Consider the following 19,764-nt stretch of genomic DNA (forward strand, 5'->3'; position numbering starts at 1 on the left):
AAGCCTCTTAAACTCCAAGGTGCTGTTTACGGGTCTTCCCTGACGCCGTAGTCGGCCCTCATCTCCGAGGTCGGACTGAACTGTTGGATTTGTTGGTCACGACGCTGCAGTAGCCCTAATTGCCGCTATCAACTTCAAGGAACTGCATTTTTGCTTGATTCTTAAAAAATTCATATCTTTTCTTGTGTATGTTGGATTTTGTCGCTTTGGTCTTGTTTTGATTAGGTAAATGTTGGCTAAACTGGTATGGTGTCCATTTTGTAGTGCTTTTATTGTGATACTGTGTGTTTGGTACAAGTGCTTTACACATTGCCTCTGAGATAAGCCTGACTGCTCATGCCAATCTACGAAGGAGGGAGAAGGGGTTATCTTAGCTGTGTAATCCCCTTACTCTGACTAGACGGAAGGCTCCAGACTTGGACAGCTTGCAAACCAGTTTTCCGGAACCCTACTGGGCCACTATCAGCGTCCCCTTAGATAGGACATTTTATTTCTAATTTTGGGTCTGCAGACTCCGTCTTAAAACTGTTACTAATGTGTGGGCACGCAGCGACGATATGTTGTGTCCCACCTGTAATAACTTTCGTAACTCGACTTGTCATGAAATATGTGTTTTTAGAGTGTATGTTGTCCCAAAGGAACATAAAGGCAGATAGGGACACAAAGTACTTACACCACTCTCAGAATCTCTAGAACAGATACCAATCTAACTATCATATGTGCTGTTGCTAAGTTTTTGGACAAGATGTGGGTACTAAGAGCAAGAGCGTTTGCTGCCATTGGGAAACCTGTACAAACAATGTTTTCCAGAAATGAATGAATGATTTGATTCAATATAATTTTTTCATGTGCAAGCGAAATTGATTTGGTCTTTGCCCTTTGCCCTCTGGCCTCTAATAAATCTTGACTACATTTGATACTGTGATACTACTTAGTCTAATATGCTCTAATTTAGCTGAAGAATAATGTTTATTACTGGATGTTTTAAAACTATGTTGTACTACTTTCTCTGGTATACTGAGATGCACTGGCCCTCTTACCTGTGTGATATTGTTTAATGCTATCTCTCTTAAATGGAGCTGTGAATGTATATTTTACTACTGCTTTTATGACAAAGTGTCGAAATAAAGGTATTTTCCCTTCAGTATAGTATATCATAATTTATTTCAGGGTGTTTTAAAGCAAAACTATGAGCATGAACATATTTTAGAAGGAGACCGTTGCACAGTACGGCCCAAAAGAATGGAGGGAGGATTCAGGGATATGATCACTGATTTCAACAAAGTCAAAGCATACTTTGACCCCATTGACATTGGTGTAAGCGTTGCCTGCTTTACTTCTACCTTTTATGGCCTGTGGCTTAGCTTTTCTGTTAAATTGTTGACGATTTCAACAAAACATGGCATTACTTTACAAAGGCCAGGGTGGTTTATAGAAAATTAACTTCATTCAAATGATAAAAGACAAATTTAAAAAAAATCACATTATTTATAAAAAATATTCACCCGTGTCTGGTTGTGTGCAACATGTGCATACTGGTGTTCAATAGCTATGCGGCATCACATGAGCATATTTTGAAAACCTGCTAGTGTTTTTATTCATTCATTTTTATAAACCAACATGTTTTTTCTTGGTTAAGCTGGTCTGCAGGCCTTCACGAGGTTTTTAAAAACTGAGTTCAGTGAGGAGAATATCGAGTTCTGGTTGGCCTGCGAGGAGTACAAGAAATGTGTCTCTCCTGAGCAACTTTCATCCAAGGCAAAGACAATCTTTGAGACGTTCATTCGGAGAGAGGCCCCAAAAGAGGTAGGGAGATCTGAACGGTGTTGGTAATCACTTGTATTGAATGAATGAATGAATGAATAAATGAATGGAAGTTGTTTGCAAAGTGCATTTTTGCCCTAAGAGGTCATATTGATGCAAAGGGAAATCCTAGAGCTGTATTAAAGTAAGGAAACCTCTATGTGATGCAGAATCAGTGCACCCCTGACAGCCTCTTTGCTTCTGCTCTTTGTTAGTAATGTGGTACAGAGGTAAAATGGTTCCCTCTTGTGCATGAGGCCATGACCCTATGCAAATGTGGGAACCCACTTGCGGATAGTGCCAATTCAAGCTGCACTACAGAAGGGGTCGCACAAGCAAGCATCTGTGGTACCTTTTGTAATAACATAGGGGCAGATTTATGTCGGACTTGCGCCACGTTTATGCCGCCGTTGCATCACGCAACGGCGCGGAAACGTGGTGCATCCCTGCGACCTATTTACAACGTGACGCATCTAGGCAGATGCGTCACGTTGTTAAGCCCTGCGCTACATGAAACCTGCGTCAGGTTTCATGTGGGCGTTCTGTCGCAGGGTGGGCGTTCCCTCGTCGGAAGGCCCCGAAAAACTGACGCAGTGAAATCTACAAGATTTCACTGAGTCAGTTTTACGACGCTGCTGGGTCAAATCCTTACGCCTGCTTGAAGCAGGCGTAAAGAGTGACGCACCACATTATGTATGGGTGGCCTCTGTACATTGCAGGAGTTGCGTCGCACTTGCGACGCTACTCCAGCAATGCGCCACCCGTTACACATTTGAACTGTCTAGAATAAGGTTGTGTGCATTTTATTTATTATTTTGGAAAAAATGTGGAATTTTGATGTGAAACTATCTGTATTACGAGAAATATTGTTGGCCATATCGCCTGCGAAAATTCAGCCGTGGTCCGTGCAGATAACAGCAGTGGGGCGGTGGGGCCCGTTAAGCAGGAATTTCGAGGGACGATGCAGAGGGAAAATGTATTATTTATTTAATTTTCCCTCTGCGTCGTTCCTCGAAATCCCCCCTTACCCGGCCCCACTGCTGTTACCTGAGTGGACCTCGGCCATGAAAATTGCATGCACGGGTAAAAGTCACATGAGACACTGGCAGTAGACTTGTTCAAGGAGAAAATATCTCCTGAGTGCCAATTTCTACCCTCAAAAGGGTCTCACGGGCAAAAAGACATAACATTTCACATGATGGAAAATGGCCAAAAAAAAGCACCTTTTACACAACGCAGACTCACAAATCATGAAAGATTACGCCTAAAAATTCTGCACAGGCTTGTTTAAACCAAGCATTGGCATATCAATCTAGGAAAAAAATTAATGTCTGAAGACTTAGCTTTTGTGTGGAAAGATTTGTTGGTGGTGTTGTCAGGGGTTGTCTTCATTAGTGGGATTTGAGGGAGGGGTGGAGGTGAGTCTGAGATTTCCCAAAAATCACTTCGAGTATCGAACTAGAATAGATGCTGCAACAAGTGAGGGAGATAGGAACTGGCAAGAAGAGTATTGGGGAGAAAGTTAAGGAGTTCATTCGGGGATACATGGGTGAGTGGTCAATATTCTGAAAAGTCAAGATCCCTTCAAATTCATTCACATATAGGTCTCTGTGTTCTGTATAAAGGATATTGATCAAAGGATTTAATATATTAGTGAATTGATCACGCAAATGCAATGGTAACTGTTTTATTTGCAAATCCCACGCTCCAACACAGATAGGTCAGGAGACTGAGGGACATTTACAAGGACTTAACGTCACAAGAACGTCACTTTTTCCAAAGTTCTGGTGGAAGGTTTACCTTCCTGCCCATAAGCTATTGCCCCTGCAGTGCAGCCAACCTAGCATAATGGCGCTAGGAGATTTTTTTAGCGCCAGGAGTAATTCAGCGATGTGCCACATTCCTGTGAATATGGCGCATCCCTGCATTTTGAAACATCCAGAGCACGGCATTACCAATTTTGGTGTAACACAGCGCTCCGTCAGTTTTTGATAAATATCCCCCTGAGTTTCTCATGTAGTGATCTACGTATAATGCATGTTTGCTACAGCATGAGTTCAAAGAAGTAGCAAGACACTTTTCAGATTTCATATTATTGGCAGCAGAACAACTCAACCTTGAGAGGCTGACCATACAGTATCATCTGTGTTTGCAATCTGAATAAATTCAAATCCGTCTGTCTGACCGACTCTCAAAAAACAGAAGCTCTACCAATAAGTGGATGATTGATATTTTACCTCAATCACACATCAAACAAATAACTTGAGATTTGTCATAATGAATTGGGACTAAGCTACATATGTGATCTTGCTCACATCTGAGCCCCCATCATGGCTTTCTATCTGGAAAGATAAAGTGGCATATATCATAAAAGATTGTTCAGCTTGCAATAAACGTTTATACATCCTGTAGCTAGCATTTGTAGAAACATCGTTTCTCGCCGTTGTTCTTCACCAAGTCTTTACTGATGTTGGAGCCTCAGTGTCACCGGGCAGGAATTATGGGGCAGATGTACAACCGTTTTTTGCAGTTGCAAATGGGAATTCGGCCGGTTTGCAACTGCAAAATTGGTCAGCCCTGTGTACAAACCATATTTTGCGAGCCGCTAACCTATTAGTGACTCACCAAATATGGTTTGCTACTTGCTATTAGGAAGGGGGTGTGCCAAGGGCGTCCCTTCCTAATAGCGAGTCTGACTGTAATGTACACTTCTAGTGTACACTTGTAGTTTACCACCTTCTTCAAGTAGGTGGTAAACTATTCGCAAATAGGAAGGGGTCCCCTGTGACCCCTTCCTCTTTGTGAATGGGTGTGCAAATATTTTTTTAAGAGCAGGCAGTGGTCCCAGGGACCAGGGCCTGCCATTAAAAAATGAAACTGAAAAGTTTAATTTTTCTTTATTAAATGAATCCCGTTTTCTTTTAAGGAAAATGGGTAGCATTTAAAAGAAAACACGGCTCTATTGAAAAAGCAGTCACAGACATGGTGGTCTGCTGATCCCAGCAGGCCACCATCCCTGTGAGTGCTAGCCGTTCCCAATGGGTCGTAAATTGCACTTGCCTCATGAATATTGATGAGGCATGTAATTTGCGACCCCATTGGGAATAGTAAACAGTGTCTGAGACACTGTTGTACAATCAGTTTAGCGAGTCGCACATTGCGAGTCGCAATTCTGTGCAATTTGCGGCTCGCTACCCTGAAAGGTCGTACATCTGGCTCTATGTTCGGTCCTTATTGTTAAGTCATTCTTGGGAAAAGAGGCTAAGCCCAGAAATATCAGAGACCTCTATTTCGGCATACCTTTCCATGAATCATAATAACACTCTTAGCTACTCGTGGGGTGTGATAGGAAGATGAGAATGTTCTTTGTTGTGTCGCTTTCAAGCTGACAATAAAATATATGCATTCCTTTCCCTCAGGTTTTCAACACAATTTAGAATCCATGGTGTGCCCCTGTAACAACACTTTTAAACAGTCAATGATACATTTGACTTTTTTCTGAGGATTTTTATCAGAAATATACCGAAATCTTTTGAATGTCTTTTATTAAATCAAGAAACCTGATGCACTAAACTCAGTCAAAGCTCTTCCTGAAACAATTACACAATGATGAAACATGTTCTCCTGTTAGTTTATTTTTATGGGTCGCTGTATACTGTAGATTGTCAATGCATTCTGATTAAGTTGTCTGATTAAGTAGAACAATCATTTTAATGTTGTTGCTGTTAACATTGCAAGGCTGAAAGCTTAGATCAATGTACTGTATTAATGCTCTGAAGCACATTGCAATTTATAACAAGTAAGACTGCATTGAGCAAATTCTACTGGTTCCTGGTTTTTATGTATATTTTAACATTTTATCCTGTAACTTTATGGCTGTATCCCAGGCGAATAAAGCTGAAATTGATTGATTGAGTAAAAGGTTCTCTCAGTGCAGAAAGGGTGATAGTACATGTTAGACATGTCATCCTTAGGGTGGCCTTCCCCCAAACCTTTTGCCTGCTTACCTCCTCTTTTTGCTTTATCATTGTGTTGGCCTTAGGACTTTGAGCACTTTACCACTGCTGGCCAGTGCTAAAGTACATGTTTTTCTCACCTAAACATGGTGACACTGGAGTATACTCAATTGACATACTTAGTTTACTTGTAAGTACCTTGTTAAGTGGTATACCCTGTATCCAAGGCTTGTAACCTAAATGCTTGTTTTCCAGTCCAGGGAGAATCTGGCCTGATAGTTGGGGCTGGACTGTTTCCATTGGGTGCAGGGTCAAGACTGATATGCATATGGCGGGGTCCAAACTGGAAGTGCATGTGGAGCAAAACAACAATGGATTTAGGCCCAGATCACTGTACTGGGGTGAATGTATGACATTGTTCTGCATTCTGTCCATCAATTGTTGTTTTTCATTTATCACCCCAAGTGGGACAGGTATGCACAGACATGGGTCCCGTGCTCTCCATGCCACTGGAGTCAAGCTATTCTGGCTGATGAGGGGTGAAACTTGAAACCGGTCCTAAGATGCTTGTTTCCAGTCCAGGGAGGACTTGGCCTGGCAGTTTGGGCAGGATGGTTCCCATTTGACGCAGGGTCAAGACTCATTTGCATATGACTGGGTCGAAACTGGAATGGCATGGGGAGCAAAAAAATGATGGATTTAGGCCCAGATCTCTGTACTCGGGTGAATGCTTAACATTGTTCTGCATTCTGTCCATCAATTGTTCTTTTTGCCTTTGTCACCACTAGTGGAACTGGTATGCCTAAACATGGGTCCTGTGCTCTCTAGGCCACTGGAGTCAAGCTATCCTGGCTGATGAGGGGTGAAACCCCGAAACCAGTCCTAGGATGCTTGTTTCCAGTCCAGGGAGGACCTGGCCTTGCAGTTCGGGCTGGGCTGTTCACATTGGGCACATCATCAAGACTCATTTGCATATGGCTGGGTCCAAACTGGAATGGCATGGGTGAGCAAAAAAACCATGGATTTAGGCCCAGATCTCTGTACTGTGGTGAATCTATGACATTGTTCTGCATTCTGTAGCCTTTCTCAGGCCTGCCATTGCAAGGCCTGTGTGTGCAGTTTACTGCCACTTCAACTTCGCATTTAAAACCACTTGTCAAGCCTTAAATTCCCCTTCTATTAAATATAAGTCAAAACTAAGGTAGGCCCTAGGTAGCATTAAGGGCAGTGTGCCATGGAAGTACATGGTAGACATGTACTTTTAGGCTTCACATATCCTGGTAGTGACAAACACCCAAATTAATTTTTCACTACTGTGAGGCCTAATCCTCTCGTGGGATAGCATTGGGAATTCTTTAATACACTTTAAAGATGTAATTCCTGATTAGAAAACTGAAGGTACTTCATGTTTCACATCTTTGAAATGGTAATAATAAATCTTCTTTACTGGTAAAGTTGGATTTAACATCAACATTTTAGAAATGCCACTTTTAGAAAGTAAATATGTCTCAGCTCTTACTGCTCAGTGTGCCTTGCAGCCTGTCTCCAATACACACCTGGAGTGGATGGCAGTCAATAATCAATCAATCAAATTCACTTTATTCAGGTTTTTACATAAAACCATAAAAGTAATCTAAAGCAGTACATTACGTAAAAGAGTGACCTAAATGCGAGAGAGGATGTGGTCTCATGGCTAGACTACCGAATTTGGAGCTGGGAAACCAAGGTTCAAGCCTCGCAGGTTAACTCCACATCCTGTGATTTTGGCCAAATCATGTAATCTCTTTGTGCCTACCAAAAAAAATTATAATGAATATGTCCTTGTGTAATGTAACTGGTGCTCATGTAAAGCACTCCAATACTTTCGGGTTGAGTGTGCGCTAAATAAATCTGCCCAAAAAAATGAATTGTACAGAAAAGTGACATGCTTAAGAGATCTTACTTAAAGTCTCATATATGATACATAAAAAAGGCTGTGTTTTAAGAAAGTGTGTAAATAATAAATCTTTAAAAAAGGAGGGTAGTAAGCCTCTGATCCCAACCAACTTACTGGGACACAGTACAATCACATTTTGAGCAACTATCGATTCATCCCAAGAGGCTCTAAGCCTCACTGCTGATTTAAAAAAGTGAAGGAAATTAAAAACAGTGTTACCAGATAGCATTTGTTGAAATATAAAAGCTGGTCACACCTGCCTAAACGCCAATGTTTTCAAAATAGGAATAATAAAACGTTTCCAGGGAATCTCGTAGTAATTACAAAACATTAAAAAATGGAGCTCTGACCTCTACTACACCCAATGAGGCTGTGCCAACAGGAGGTGGAAGAGATCAAAACATAACCTGGTCAATAGAAAATGATTGTAAGTACTAAGGGGCCCTAGGAGATATGGTTCAGTCAATTGCAACGTGGTGCAAGAGTGACGCAAATTGAAAATTAGATTTTTGAAGCCACACAATGCCACCTTGCATGACCCTGAAAGGCTTCATAAACCTCGAGTAATGAAATGCAGGGCAAATCAATGTCTGGCATTACTCCGCACCAGTGTGGCCTTTCTGTGGTTTGGCGTGGGAGTTCCCATGTAATATCCATGGATTTTGTTGCATTCCCGTCATCCACTCCTAGACTTACCAGAAGTGGTAGAGCCAGGACTGTGCCATTAACCTAGGCCTCTTCAGACGAAGAGTAACAAGGAGAGATTTCTCCTTGTTTTTTCCTCTTTCTATGAGTGCTGCATCCTGCAGCACACATACAAAGAGGAAAAGGCCTCAGAGAATTGTTTTCTTTAGGAATGTGCCCCTTTCTGCACAAAAACAATCCTCCTTCCAACACAGGCCACCTTGCATCATGGTGCCAGGGGGCTTTTTTCGGCTCTAGGCAGCCAATAGGGTGCCAACACAGGGGAAACATCAGAAATGCACCACATTAACTTAAATACAACACATTCCTGACCTTTCCCTCTCATGTAGCGCAGAACAGCAAGGTGACTTGCTGCGCTGCGAAGCACAGCCTGACTTGGCCATACATTTGGCCCTAAATGTTTTAGTTTTCCCCTTGTGGGTACAATGTTTCAATTTGGTCCCAAATGTATCATTCTTAAATAAGAAGGAATCCCCTTGTCTATTGCTGTGATTTTACTTTTGATTTTACTATTTGACCGTCTTTTTTACCAAAGACCTCTTGACACATCTGTTTATCTCTTCCCAGGTCAACCTCGACTTTAACACCAAGCAAGCCACCAGCAAGAATATTCTGCAACCTGCGCTTTTCAGCTTTGACTCAGCACAAGCAACAATATACAGACTGATGGAGAAGGACAGCTACCCACGCTTTCTAAAATCAGACATTTACTCCGAACTGGCAATGGGGCGAAATAGTGGAAGGCCACCTCTGAGACGACGGTCTCGCTCCTTCACTTACAATGATTTTCAAGACGTAAAGGCAAATCATGCAGTATGGCTATAGGGTAACCTATAGTGCTCAGACAATTGGCCACCTCACGGATAAAACTGCAAGTCTAATGGTCTAATATATTAACAAGAAATTAGTTGCCATGGAGAATGGCTAAAAGTTTCTCACTATTCAATTCAATTAATCTTTATTCGGGTACAAAGGTATCCGCAAAGGTTGAAACATACAAAATAACAACGCACAAAAAGTGTGCAATATAACATATAACTAATTTAAAAAATCATAAAAATACATAGTTAAATACCATGTCATATCAACTGTGCATGACACAAGACTGCAATGATTGTATATTCAGATTTAGTTAGTATTCATCAAAATCCAGGCTTGACAACCATTTCTCATGAAAGCACCTGTGTGGGCAATCGACTCATCATCATTGAGCTGAAGCAGCATCCTAAATGATGCCCTAAAGTCTGTAATGTTGCACCTCTTTATTGTGGGTAGCAAAATGAGACATGTGTACATAGAATAAACACAACAAAAAAATAAAAAGTGTGGATTGACCCAAGCTCACACTACACGGACAAGGCAAAGAATCAAGATTTGAAAGTAAGCCTGACAGGAGGCATAACAAATACTTTACGGTGCCAGCCTTAAAGTGAAACAATTAGCTGCACTCCCAGTGGTCCACTGGTTTAGTAAGGTACCTTGCAATTAAGCTGGCTGTTCTAAAATTCCAATACACTGTCACACTGATCTTCCTTATTTCTGTGGCCAATCTTTCATCATGACAATTCTTAACAGAGGGAGCTGTAACTGCTTTTTACTGGTAGCATGATTACCCTCAGGGTTCACAAAAAGATGCTGGTAACGAATCTTACCCAAACATGTTTCCATCCCTCCTAACCATGGGATGATCATGCCTTTATCGCAGCTAAGACAATTCATCATAATATCTCTTGTAAGGCTCGCCTCTTTGTTTTTACACACTGCTAACCAAAGCAAGGGAGGGCCGGCACTAATGTAATCTTCTATAAAGGGTACATTTAATTTGTTGTGACAAATAAAATAGGGAGAGCAAATGGAAACCATCAAAACCATTCAGCAAAATCTATTTTCTTCTGCCTGGATAGTATTACATTTGGTAGTTCGCAACACCTCAGCCCCATATGTATCCATTGGAAGACATTGCATTGTGAAAAATTGCAGAATGGGCAAGAGAGCTGCCCCCCTCCTAGATTGCGGTAGGCTAAACAATAAGCCAATCTCCTTGGAAAATGCATTCCTACAGTGGGCAATATGTGCCATGCAAAATCTATTGGCAGCAAAGACTAGACACAGGTAAGAGAAAGTGATAGTGGATTTTAAGCTATGATTACCAATAGAGAGAACAAATTGTACTTCCGTGGGCCTCAGGCCAAAGTATAGGATTTTGCAAAATTAGTTCGTAGTTCTACTGTGGTCATAAAATACTAAGGGGTATATTATCAAGGGGGTTTATCTCCGCTTTTTTGGCTTTACAAGCCAAAAAAGCGGAGATAAAATTACCTCCCTATTACCTAGCTGTCGCTAACACCAGTTAGCGACAGCTAGTAGGAGATAGCGACCATCTTGGGCCCCGCTTTGCATGTTATGTTATGTTATGTTATGTTATATGGTCTCTTTTATAGCGCACGGCTACTCCAAGGAGTGTCCCGGCGCTTTGGCAAAGAGAACTGGACAAAGTACACAACACATCAACTCACAGAGGGCCGAAAGAATATCATTGGGAGAAAAGCCAGGTCTTCAACTCCTTTCTAAAAGAGAACAGACTGTTGGCTTTTCTTAGGGAAACGGGGAGCTCATTCCAGCATCGAGGTGCCAAGTATCGAAAGGAGCGACCTCCAATCCGAGCGCGTCTGATAGGGGGAACAACGGCTTTGGTCAGCACGGCCGACCGTAGAGTCCTCCTAGGCGCGTAGAAGGCCACACGCTTCCCAATATATTTAGGGCCAATCGAATGAAGGGCCTTAAAAGCAAGGGTCAGAACCTTGAAAGTAATTCTCTTAGAGACAGGAAGCCAGTGCAGTCTCTTGAGCAGTTCCGAGGCTTTTGCCCTACGCTGAAGACCAAAAAGGGCTCTCGCAGCAGAATTCTGCACAATTTGCAGACGTGCCAGAAGATATTTGGGCAGACCGAGGTAGAGGGCGTTCGCGTAGTCCAAACGCGAGCCTATCAAAGCCTGAACAATGAGTTTTTTTATGTTGCAGAGACAACAGCGGAAGAAACTTCCGCAGCATTTTCAAAATGCCGAAGCATTTCCCGGACAACCCAATGATCTGGGGTCTGAAAGAGAGGCCGTCATTGCACAGAACACCAAGGTTTTTGGCTTTTGAAGAGGCAACATCAGGAGGCAACATGTCCTGAGGCCGCCATGTCTTCCAGCCGGGATCAGGCGGACATCCGAAAAAAAGCAACTCCGATTTATCGGAGTTGCATTTCAGACTGTACCGCTGAAACCAGTCAAAAACAGCGCCCAGACATTCTTTGATCCGACTACTGTCAAAGACCTCACCCTTATTACACGTAAAAAGGAGCTGGGTGTCATCAGCATAAGATATGATCCGGGCACCAAAGGATTCCGCTACCGCCGCCAGAGGGGCCATATAGATATTAAAGAGGGTGGGGCTCAGGATAGACCCCTGAGGAACCCCCACCTCCAGCGGCAGCATTTCGGCAGAAAACGGAGGGGCCCAGACCACTTGTCGGCGGCCGGTCAGAAATGACTTAAACCAGTTCCACACCGTCCCACGAAAGCCGATCTCCCAGAGTCTTAAAAGGAGACCGTCGTGAGGGACGGTGTCGAAAGCCGCCGACAAATCCAACATAACCAGAATAGCCTTACCCCCGGAGTCCTAAGTCTCTCTGATGGCATCGGTGATCTCGAGAAGGGCTGTCTCCATGCTAAAATTAGCGCGGAAGCCCGATTGAGAATCATGCAAGATGTTATTGCTCTCGATAAAGCTGGAAATGGAGAGATGCACGTGTTTCTCAATCACCTTTGCCAGAGCAGGGAGGAGGGAGGAGGGAGATCGGCCTATAGTTGGCGTGGATAAGGGGATCCAAGGTAGGCTTCTGGAGCAGCTGCAAAATCAAAGCATGTTTCCAAACCAGAGGTACCTCTCCCGTGATCAGGGAGGAATTAAGCAGCGGATTAAGCAAGGTGTTAACTGCAGGCGCCACTCTCCCCAGGCATTTCGCTGGACAAGGATCAAGTGGCGAGCAGGATTGAAGCTGGGACAAAAGATCAAGAGAAGTAGCAGAGGGCATAGGAGGAAAAACGGAGAGAAAAGGACCTTTCTCTTCCAGTGAAAAGGGTAGAGTGGCCAGTTGGCTAGCAGCTGAAATAAGGCCAGCATCAGGGAAAGAATCCTGAATGGATTTAATTTTATTTATAAAAAAATCACCAAGCTGGTTAATCCAAGCTTCGGTGTGAGAATGGGAGGGCGTACTCAAGGAAGGGGAGGTAAACTCCTTTACTATCCTAAAGATTTCTCTACTCATATTTTCAGCTTCATCGATTCTGCGCTCCAGGTATACTTTTTTTCCATCCATAATATGTTTATGATAAAGCCTAATAGCATCCCTATATTTTGCTTTATCACCAGGGTCATACATGCGCCGCCAAGCTCTTTCAGCCTTTTTACAGTCTTGGCGCATCTTACCAAGAGAGGGAGTAAACCAAGGGGCCAAGACATGTCTACCCGCAGACTTAGCTGGCTTACCAGGGGCTAACTCCTCAAATCTGGCTACCAGCCACTTCTGGACCAGGTCAAGATTTTCCTCCAGATTACCGTTAGCTGACAGGGATGATGGCGAAGAGCATCAGACAACATTCCCGCCGTAACCTGATGAAATGGCCGGGCCATCCCTCTAACATCTTTTAGCGATCTTGAGCAAGTCATAACCGAGGAAGAAATACAAAAATTGACATGCAAAGTGGGCGTGCCAAGATGTTAGCGACTGGAAACAGTCGCTAACATGGCTATCTCCTATTACCAACTTTTGGAGCTATTCGCGCTAAGCGCGAATATCTCCAAAAGCTAACACCTGCCCCTGAGCAGTTCTTAGCCATGTTATCCAATGGTAGGTGAATAACATGGCTAAGAGCATTAGCTCGGTAATGCATAAATATCGCTGACTTTTCAGCGATATTGATGCATTTCGGACGATTTTTATCACTTAGGAGAAAAACCTTGATAATAGCAAGGTTCCTAAGCGATAAAAATGGCCGCAACTCGGCGATAAAAATATTGCCGCTAAGCCAACATAGCGATAATTATCGCTAGTTGTTGGTAACATGCCCCTAAAATCCTTGAACTAAAAGACTCAAAGCCCTAGGTGTGCGAGTCATCAACACAGCGTCGTCTGCATACAGCAAGGATTGTAACAAAGCGCGATCTAAAACACACCCTTGTCTCACACCCCGAAAAATGCCAATATCTTTAGAAAGCTCCCCCTGAATGTTTATTCTAATTCTGGCTTTCTTGTGCCTTTGCTAATAAACTAAAAAGTGCACCATTGCTTTGTCCATCCCACATGCTAAAAGGTTTGACCACAGCTTTTAGTGACTGAAGCAGTCAAGGAAAATGGCATGTATCAGCCAGGCTGCGAGCGTCACTCTTTTTAAAAATAGGGACTAAAGCAGAGGTTGTCAATGCGCTTGGTAAAGGAGAATGGGCCATACTGTTGAAAACATTCAATAATAGCGGAGCTCAGAATTCTGGGTTAGGCTTAATGAGATGTATTGTTACCCCATTCAAGCCAGGGGTCTTGCTCCCAAGGATCTGGCTTATAGTGTCTTCAACCTCACCCAAGGTCAGGTGCACAGCCGTGTGGATGGGAGCCAAGGGAGCTCACTTTCTGCTGAGATGGCAGTATAGATGATAGTAAAGTGTGTATCCCAAGCCTCACTAGGCTAATTGGAGTTGATACCCGATTTTTGTGGTGCATATCTTTTACAGACGGCCAAAAGAGTTTACTGTTCTTTTTATTTACCACCAGAACTAGTGATCCCCATTGTTGGTTCACTACTTCTTTCTTCCTTGCTGTGGTGACTTCTTTGTCTTTCTTGCATAGAAGTGTCACCTCCAGAGGATTCCTAGGGTTGGCCATAAGGGCCATGCTTGGTTGGCAACAGAGCTTTTGTTAATAAACCATCTGTGTCTGTTGACAGTTGGCCGTGAGGGTCTCATTACCTCTTTCCTAATATTAGAGCAGAGCTGAGTAAATGCCACAACCAATGGATATGCAATATTGTTATCAGTTAGGCAAGCCATTACCAGGTCTAATGTCTCCTTGATCACTTTATCGGACAAATGTCAGGTGCAACGGCTCTCCATTTTAATTTTAAGCCATCAGTGGACCTTTCAAGATTTGTCGCTCCACATTCTCTTCTCTAATTAGGCTTGGGGGACAATGTGAATGTGACCTTGATAGGGTTATGATCCCCATAATTTGATGAAACAACAATGACATACAGTAGTAATTCCTCCAAATTGAGTGATATAAAAAATTTATCAATTGTGGATGCACAGCCTCTGCCCCTATAAGTGGGTTACGATACTTCACTTTGGACAGCAGTATTCATGACAATATCCAAGTCATAAGATGTCACATAGGACAACAGCTCTAAGCCTCTGGTGTCAATACAATGCTGGGCATGGGTGCAGTAATTTGTAGTGACTATGCTAGGTGTGCATGAAGAGTTGGCCTGTAGGGTAAGCCTAGCTTTGAAATCAACTGCTAAGTAGAAATCTGCCAGTTGCCGATATCACCAACAGTGTTTTGTAAAGAGGTGATATAGTCAAATAGAATGGGAAATTCAGTATTAGGATTACTAATAAAATCATTATTATTAACATTGATTAAATATAAAGTTGGACCCCTTTTGTCCCTCACTAACTGAAAATTATATTTTAGGTTGCTATTAATTGACACAACCCCCTGCCAAGATGTTCACCCAGATGGCTAGCCCATTGGATGCAAAGCCCAATCGGCAAGGGGTTGCCAAGATATTGGGACACACAAAACTATCAATAGATATTTTATGTGTCACCAAGGTCTCCTGAAACATTAATATGTTGTATTGTCTAATGAAAGATAGCCAATCTGGTTCTAACCAGCCAAGCCACGTTCTAACTCAGAATTTTAGGCGTAGAGTTGCCATAGCCTAAGACATTCCCCAGACAAAGAAAAGCATTGGAAGGGGGCTCTCTTTCAGGTGTAATAGGTGCTGATCGAACCCTATACTGGATTGGACCTCAGTCAATCCAGCCCGTTGAGGCCATCTAAGGTGGAGAACCTATTATGATATGCGAAGGTGAGTGAGGTAAGTGGGGCTCTTAATGTTACTGGTTTATAGAAATAGCCTGGAGGGAGCAAATTGTTAATGTTGTTACAACCAATAACCTCTTGCTGCCTCTCTTAATCACCTACGAAAGCTAGCGACAATACAGTCTCCATTATTATCTTTGTTTAAATGACCCACTCACCCCCCCTGCCCCATTAATATGCCACTAGTGCTCAAAGGATTAAAATGTTTGTGCTTGCTATGCAAGTCAACACATATTTTCTACAGCTCCCCACATGATTTACTTTGAGAGTCCCTCAAAAGTGGTACTTCAGCTAAAACTAAAACATAGCAGAAAATCGCCAGGGGCAAGTCCAGTAAGTTTTTATTTGACTTGTGGCAGGTTCTATGCTGACCATGCTGGTCTCGACAGGGGACTTTGGACTTCCTACATAATAATAAATACCTCTGGGCCTGGATAGGGACGGTGCCTAACGCACCTTTTCCTGCTTCATTCAGCTGGGCCAGCAAGCCAGGTTTCTGTGACCTAAATTGCATGGCATTTCTTGCATTCACAGTTGCATCCCTCCTTGGAATTATTCCCTGTCGAAATGGGCCTCCGCAGAAGAGAGCTGACAGAGCCTGTCCATTATCTAATGGGCCTCTGCTCCTGCCATTGCAGCTGGTGTGCAATGTGGAAGAATTGATGGAGACACTATCAAGGCGGCCCTCAAGGTGATCCAAAGGCTGGATCAAGGGCTTGAGTTTCTTCTTAAAAAGTTTACTAACTTTAGTACAAAGTGCTTCAAGTAGGGGGTATCAAGAAATGAAGTGACACCAGTCTCACAACTGGTAGACAGTATAGAGGGGGTTTATTAAGGTTGTGGCTGAGATGTAGCCAGGAAAATAGATGGCTTTTATTAGTGGTAGCACAAGGGGGCTGTTTCCTCTTTACAGCGGCTAACTTTCCCAGCTCTCTTTTGCATTTAACGGCTGTAGCAGAAGCAGAAACAGGCTCTGGAGTTGATGGGATTACCACAATCAGGCTTGTCAAAGGTAACCATATTGGTGCAAGTGTTGGGGCAAGCAATGTTGGGCTCTTGATCATTCCCATTCGTGGGCTTAGGCTTGTTAACTATAAAATCCCCATCACCCCAAAGTCCAGTGACTATCTGCGCCCAGGCAGTTACTTTTAATTTGTGATAATTAATTAAACCTTTCCAGCATGCTATCAATTGAAACAGAAGGGCGTGTCAATATTGCGCTTCCCCATGGCAGTTGTGCTATAATGTTTCACTTTTCCAAAGTCAAACGGCATATGTGGCCAAAATCTGAAATCCCTTCAGGGGCAAAAATCAAAGAAAGGGGACCCAGCCCAACTTTGTTTGGCCATGGAAGGGAGCAGAAGAGCCTGCTCTTGGCCCAGTCTTTGCCTGGGCACGTGATTAGACAAATCCCACATGCGTCCTGCACTGCGGGAGTCTGGAGAACAAGATAAGGTATCCTGAGGCCCCTACCATTCACAGAGCACACTGGGGGACAAAGTCCCACACCAGTGCATGCAGGCAGCAGCTATTGCCAGTACTAAACCGCAGATGAATGCTCCTGCACTGCTTGAGGCTGGAGGGCAAAATATGATGTCCTGAGACAACTCCCATTCACAGAGCATGCTGAGGGAGGAAGGCCCACCCCAGCGCATGCAGGCAACAGCTAGCGCAGGCAGGAAACCAATGATGAAAGCTCCTTTCTCACTATTAAAAATAAAATGGAGCCAATGCTCCAATGGCTGCCCAGTTCAGATAAAAAAATCCATGGTCAGCTGGCTCATAAATCATATGCACATGTTGGGGAATGCATTCTAGACTGATCATATAACTTGCCTAAAGCTTTAATTTGCACTTGACGGTGGCACTCAGCTAGAAAACCATCCCATAAATCAGAGGTTTGGATGAAAATCTCTACCTTTATAAAAAGGACTTCCATAAGACCATAGAAATTGGAATGTATGCCTTGTCAAGTCACCATAAAGGACAATAAATGTGCTCTAGTTGCTAAGTTGCAAATGTTTTAACCAATTCTAATCCTGGCATTACACAGCACGGAGTTTGATCTAGTAAATAAAAAACAGTCACTCGGGATAGAGCATAGAAGTCTACCTATAGCATATAATCAGATTATTTCAGTTAGAATTTTTCATTGCCACTTCCTTCATCATCCTCTAGACCATCAAGTGTATATACATGGGCAACATCTCAAGTACTTCAAGCATGTTGGATGATACACATACTCAAATTAATCAGAGCATATCATGTTTTTATAACAAGAATGACTGCAATCCATATTTCAAAAATATTAGTTTGCCAATTCCCAAATATCTGACAACCAAACCCAGATGCCACTCAGGTTGAAGTCAAACCTATTTGGAATCCAATGTAATTCCTTTACACTATCTTGATTAGATCTATCTGCTAAGAGAGGTGTAGGGAGATGAGTTCAACAGAGACAACTGCACCCTTGCCTGCGAGGATATAAACTCAAGCCATTTCAGTATCCTAAGAGCATGATCTTCTGGGCATCTAACTGATCCATTATCAAACCTAGGGAAATGGTGACAGCATTGGCTACTTCCTTCAGTATCTGAACATTGTGTCTGCCCTACACTATTGTTAGGAGGTAGAAGAATGTTTTTGTTTCAGAGAACTAATGGTGCTCCCACTGCTACTGGTGAGAATTAACATCATAGTGTCTGATGGCATGGATAACATAGCCAGGATAACAGAGCTCAGCCCCTTCTCGAGGAAGCCAGGGATAGGCTTTCTTTCCACAGATGAAATGTGTATAGTCTCTTTGACGTCAATGTTCGTGAAACACCATGGCTGTGGGAAGACGATGCTCTTGGAGAGATAATTCATGATGTATGATCTCTACAACCATATCACCTTTACTTTGGACCAACGTCATTCCAGTTAGTGGTTTCTCTGTGTTCACAGAACTGCCGCCTATCGGAAAAGGTGAAATGAGTATCGACCCATGAGACTGTTGTAATCATCAAGACCCTACAAAGACACAAGGGAGCTGCCTGCATATTCCGGCAGTCTGTGGCCAGGATTTAACTAGATGTGTACGAAAATGTGCAAAATTACATACAATTATACATAATTACACAAAAAGCAAATCTACAATTCTTTCATATGTTTTATCTCATAATCTATTCTTGTGTCAATTTATGATTCAAGGATGCATTTCATGTTAAAAACATTGGTGCAAAAAGAAACACACAATACACAACAGCCTCTCATTTTATGTCATTCCCATGCGTTTGCTGTACAATTTTAATATGAATGGTGCATTTGCAGTAAATTTCTACCGCCAATAGGGTGTAATGTGTAATTTGGGGACTTTTGCGTAACAAGCGTAACACAAAATTCCCAAAATTACCCAAATTACACTGGAGTAATTTCAATGTCCAGCTTACCTAGATAGAAGTGTTCAATGCAAATTTAGTTTTTTCCTCTGGGGCACTCCAATGAAAGGCATACCCCCGGATCCACCTTGAAGAAAATTACATCTTTTGTTGATATTTCTCGAGAGACATCAAGAAGGAGTTTTTTTTTCATACAGAGAGCATTGGCTTTGCTCAAAGATAGGCACAATACAGTTAGATTTTTTGATAACTCCGAATTCCATAGCAATGAAATATCCCACAAGCAGCCAGAGACTGAGGGCAGCAGCAAAGATAGTAGGCCAGAGCCACAGGGAGATACTGTATCCAGGATATAGCCCCTTACGTCTTTTGAAAGTGGTAACATTAAGGGCTGATGGAAAAACATGGAACCCTGTCCTAGGGTCTGAGGCAGTTCTAAGGATGGGCACAGCTTGGCAGGCGTCTCATGGTGATGCATCACACTAGCACTGAGGAGTGAAACCATTTTTGCAATTCGCAACTCTTAACAGCTGTGTTGCTGATGAGCTGCACCATGTGGGGAAAATGCTAGTGAGGCATGGGGGGACTTCTTGCGGTGGACCCGAATGTGGATCCAGTTGCCGAGCTGGAAGGAGTAGCAGACTTTAGTTGGGCACTCAGGTAAGGCAGATTGAACCTAAGAATAGCAAAAAAGGTTTTCTGCAGTAATGGAGGACATCATCATCATTCAGTTACAGGTTTACATTAGAAGCTGAGATGAATAGGTTCAAATGTAATATCATAGCACATCCAATAATTATCTAGTAGTGGCTAAATCCGGTGTTATGAGTTGGTATGG

General features: G+C 42.8%; 1 protein-coding gene across 3 annotated transcripts in view; it reads left to right on the forward strand.

The window, feature by feature from the left end:
* Window positions 1-15,077, forward strand: part of RGS18 (regulator of G protein signaling 18) — a 225,419-nt gene extending 210,342 nt beyond the window's left edge. For all 3 annotated transcript variants that reach the window (XM_078687093.1, XM_078687084.1, XM_078687102.1), the window contains 2 exons: window positions 1,640-1,806; window positions 8,968-15,077. In XM_078687093.1, coding sequence (XP_078543219.1) covers window positions 1,640-1,806; window positions 8,968-9,225 — 425 coding nt within the window. In that variant the 3' untranslated portion in view covers window positions 9,226-15,077. The remainder of the gene's footprint in view (window positions 1-1,639; window positions 1,807-8,967) is intronic.
* Window positions 15,078-19,764: the final 4,687 nt, after the last annotated feature.

Source organism: Lissotriton helveticus, chromosome 1_1, assembly GCF_964261635.1.
Source record: "Lissotriton helveticus chromosome 1_1, aLisHel1.1, whole genome shotgun sequence".
NCBI lineage: Eukaryota > Metazoa > Chordata > Amphibia > Caudata > Salamandridae > Lissotriton > Lissotriton helveticus.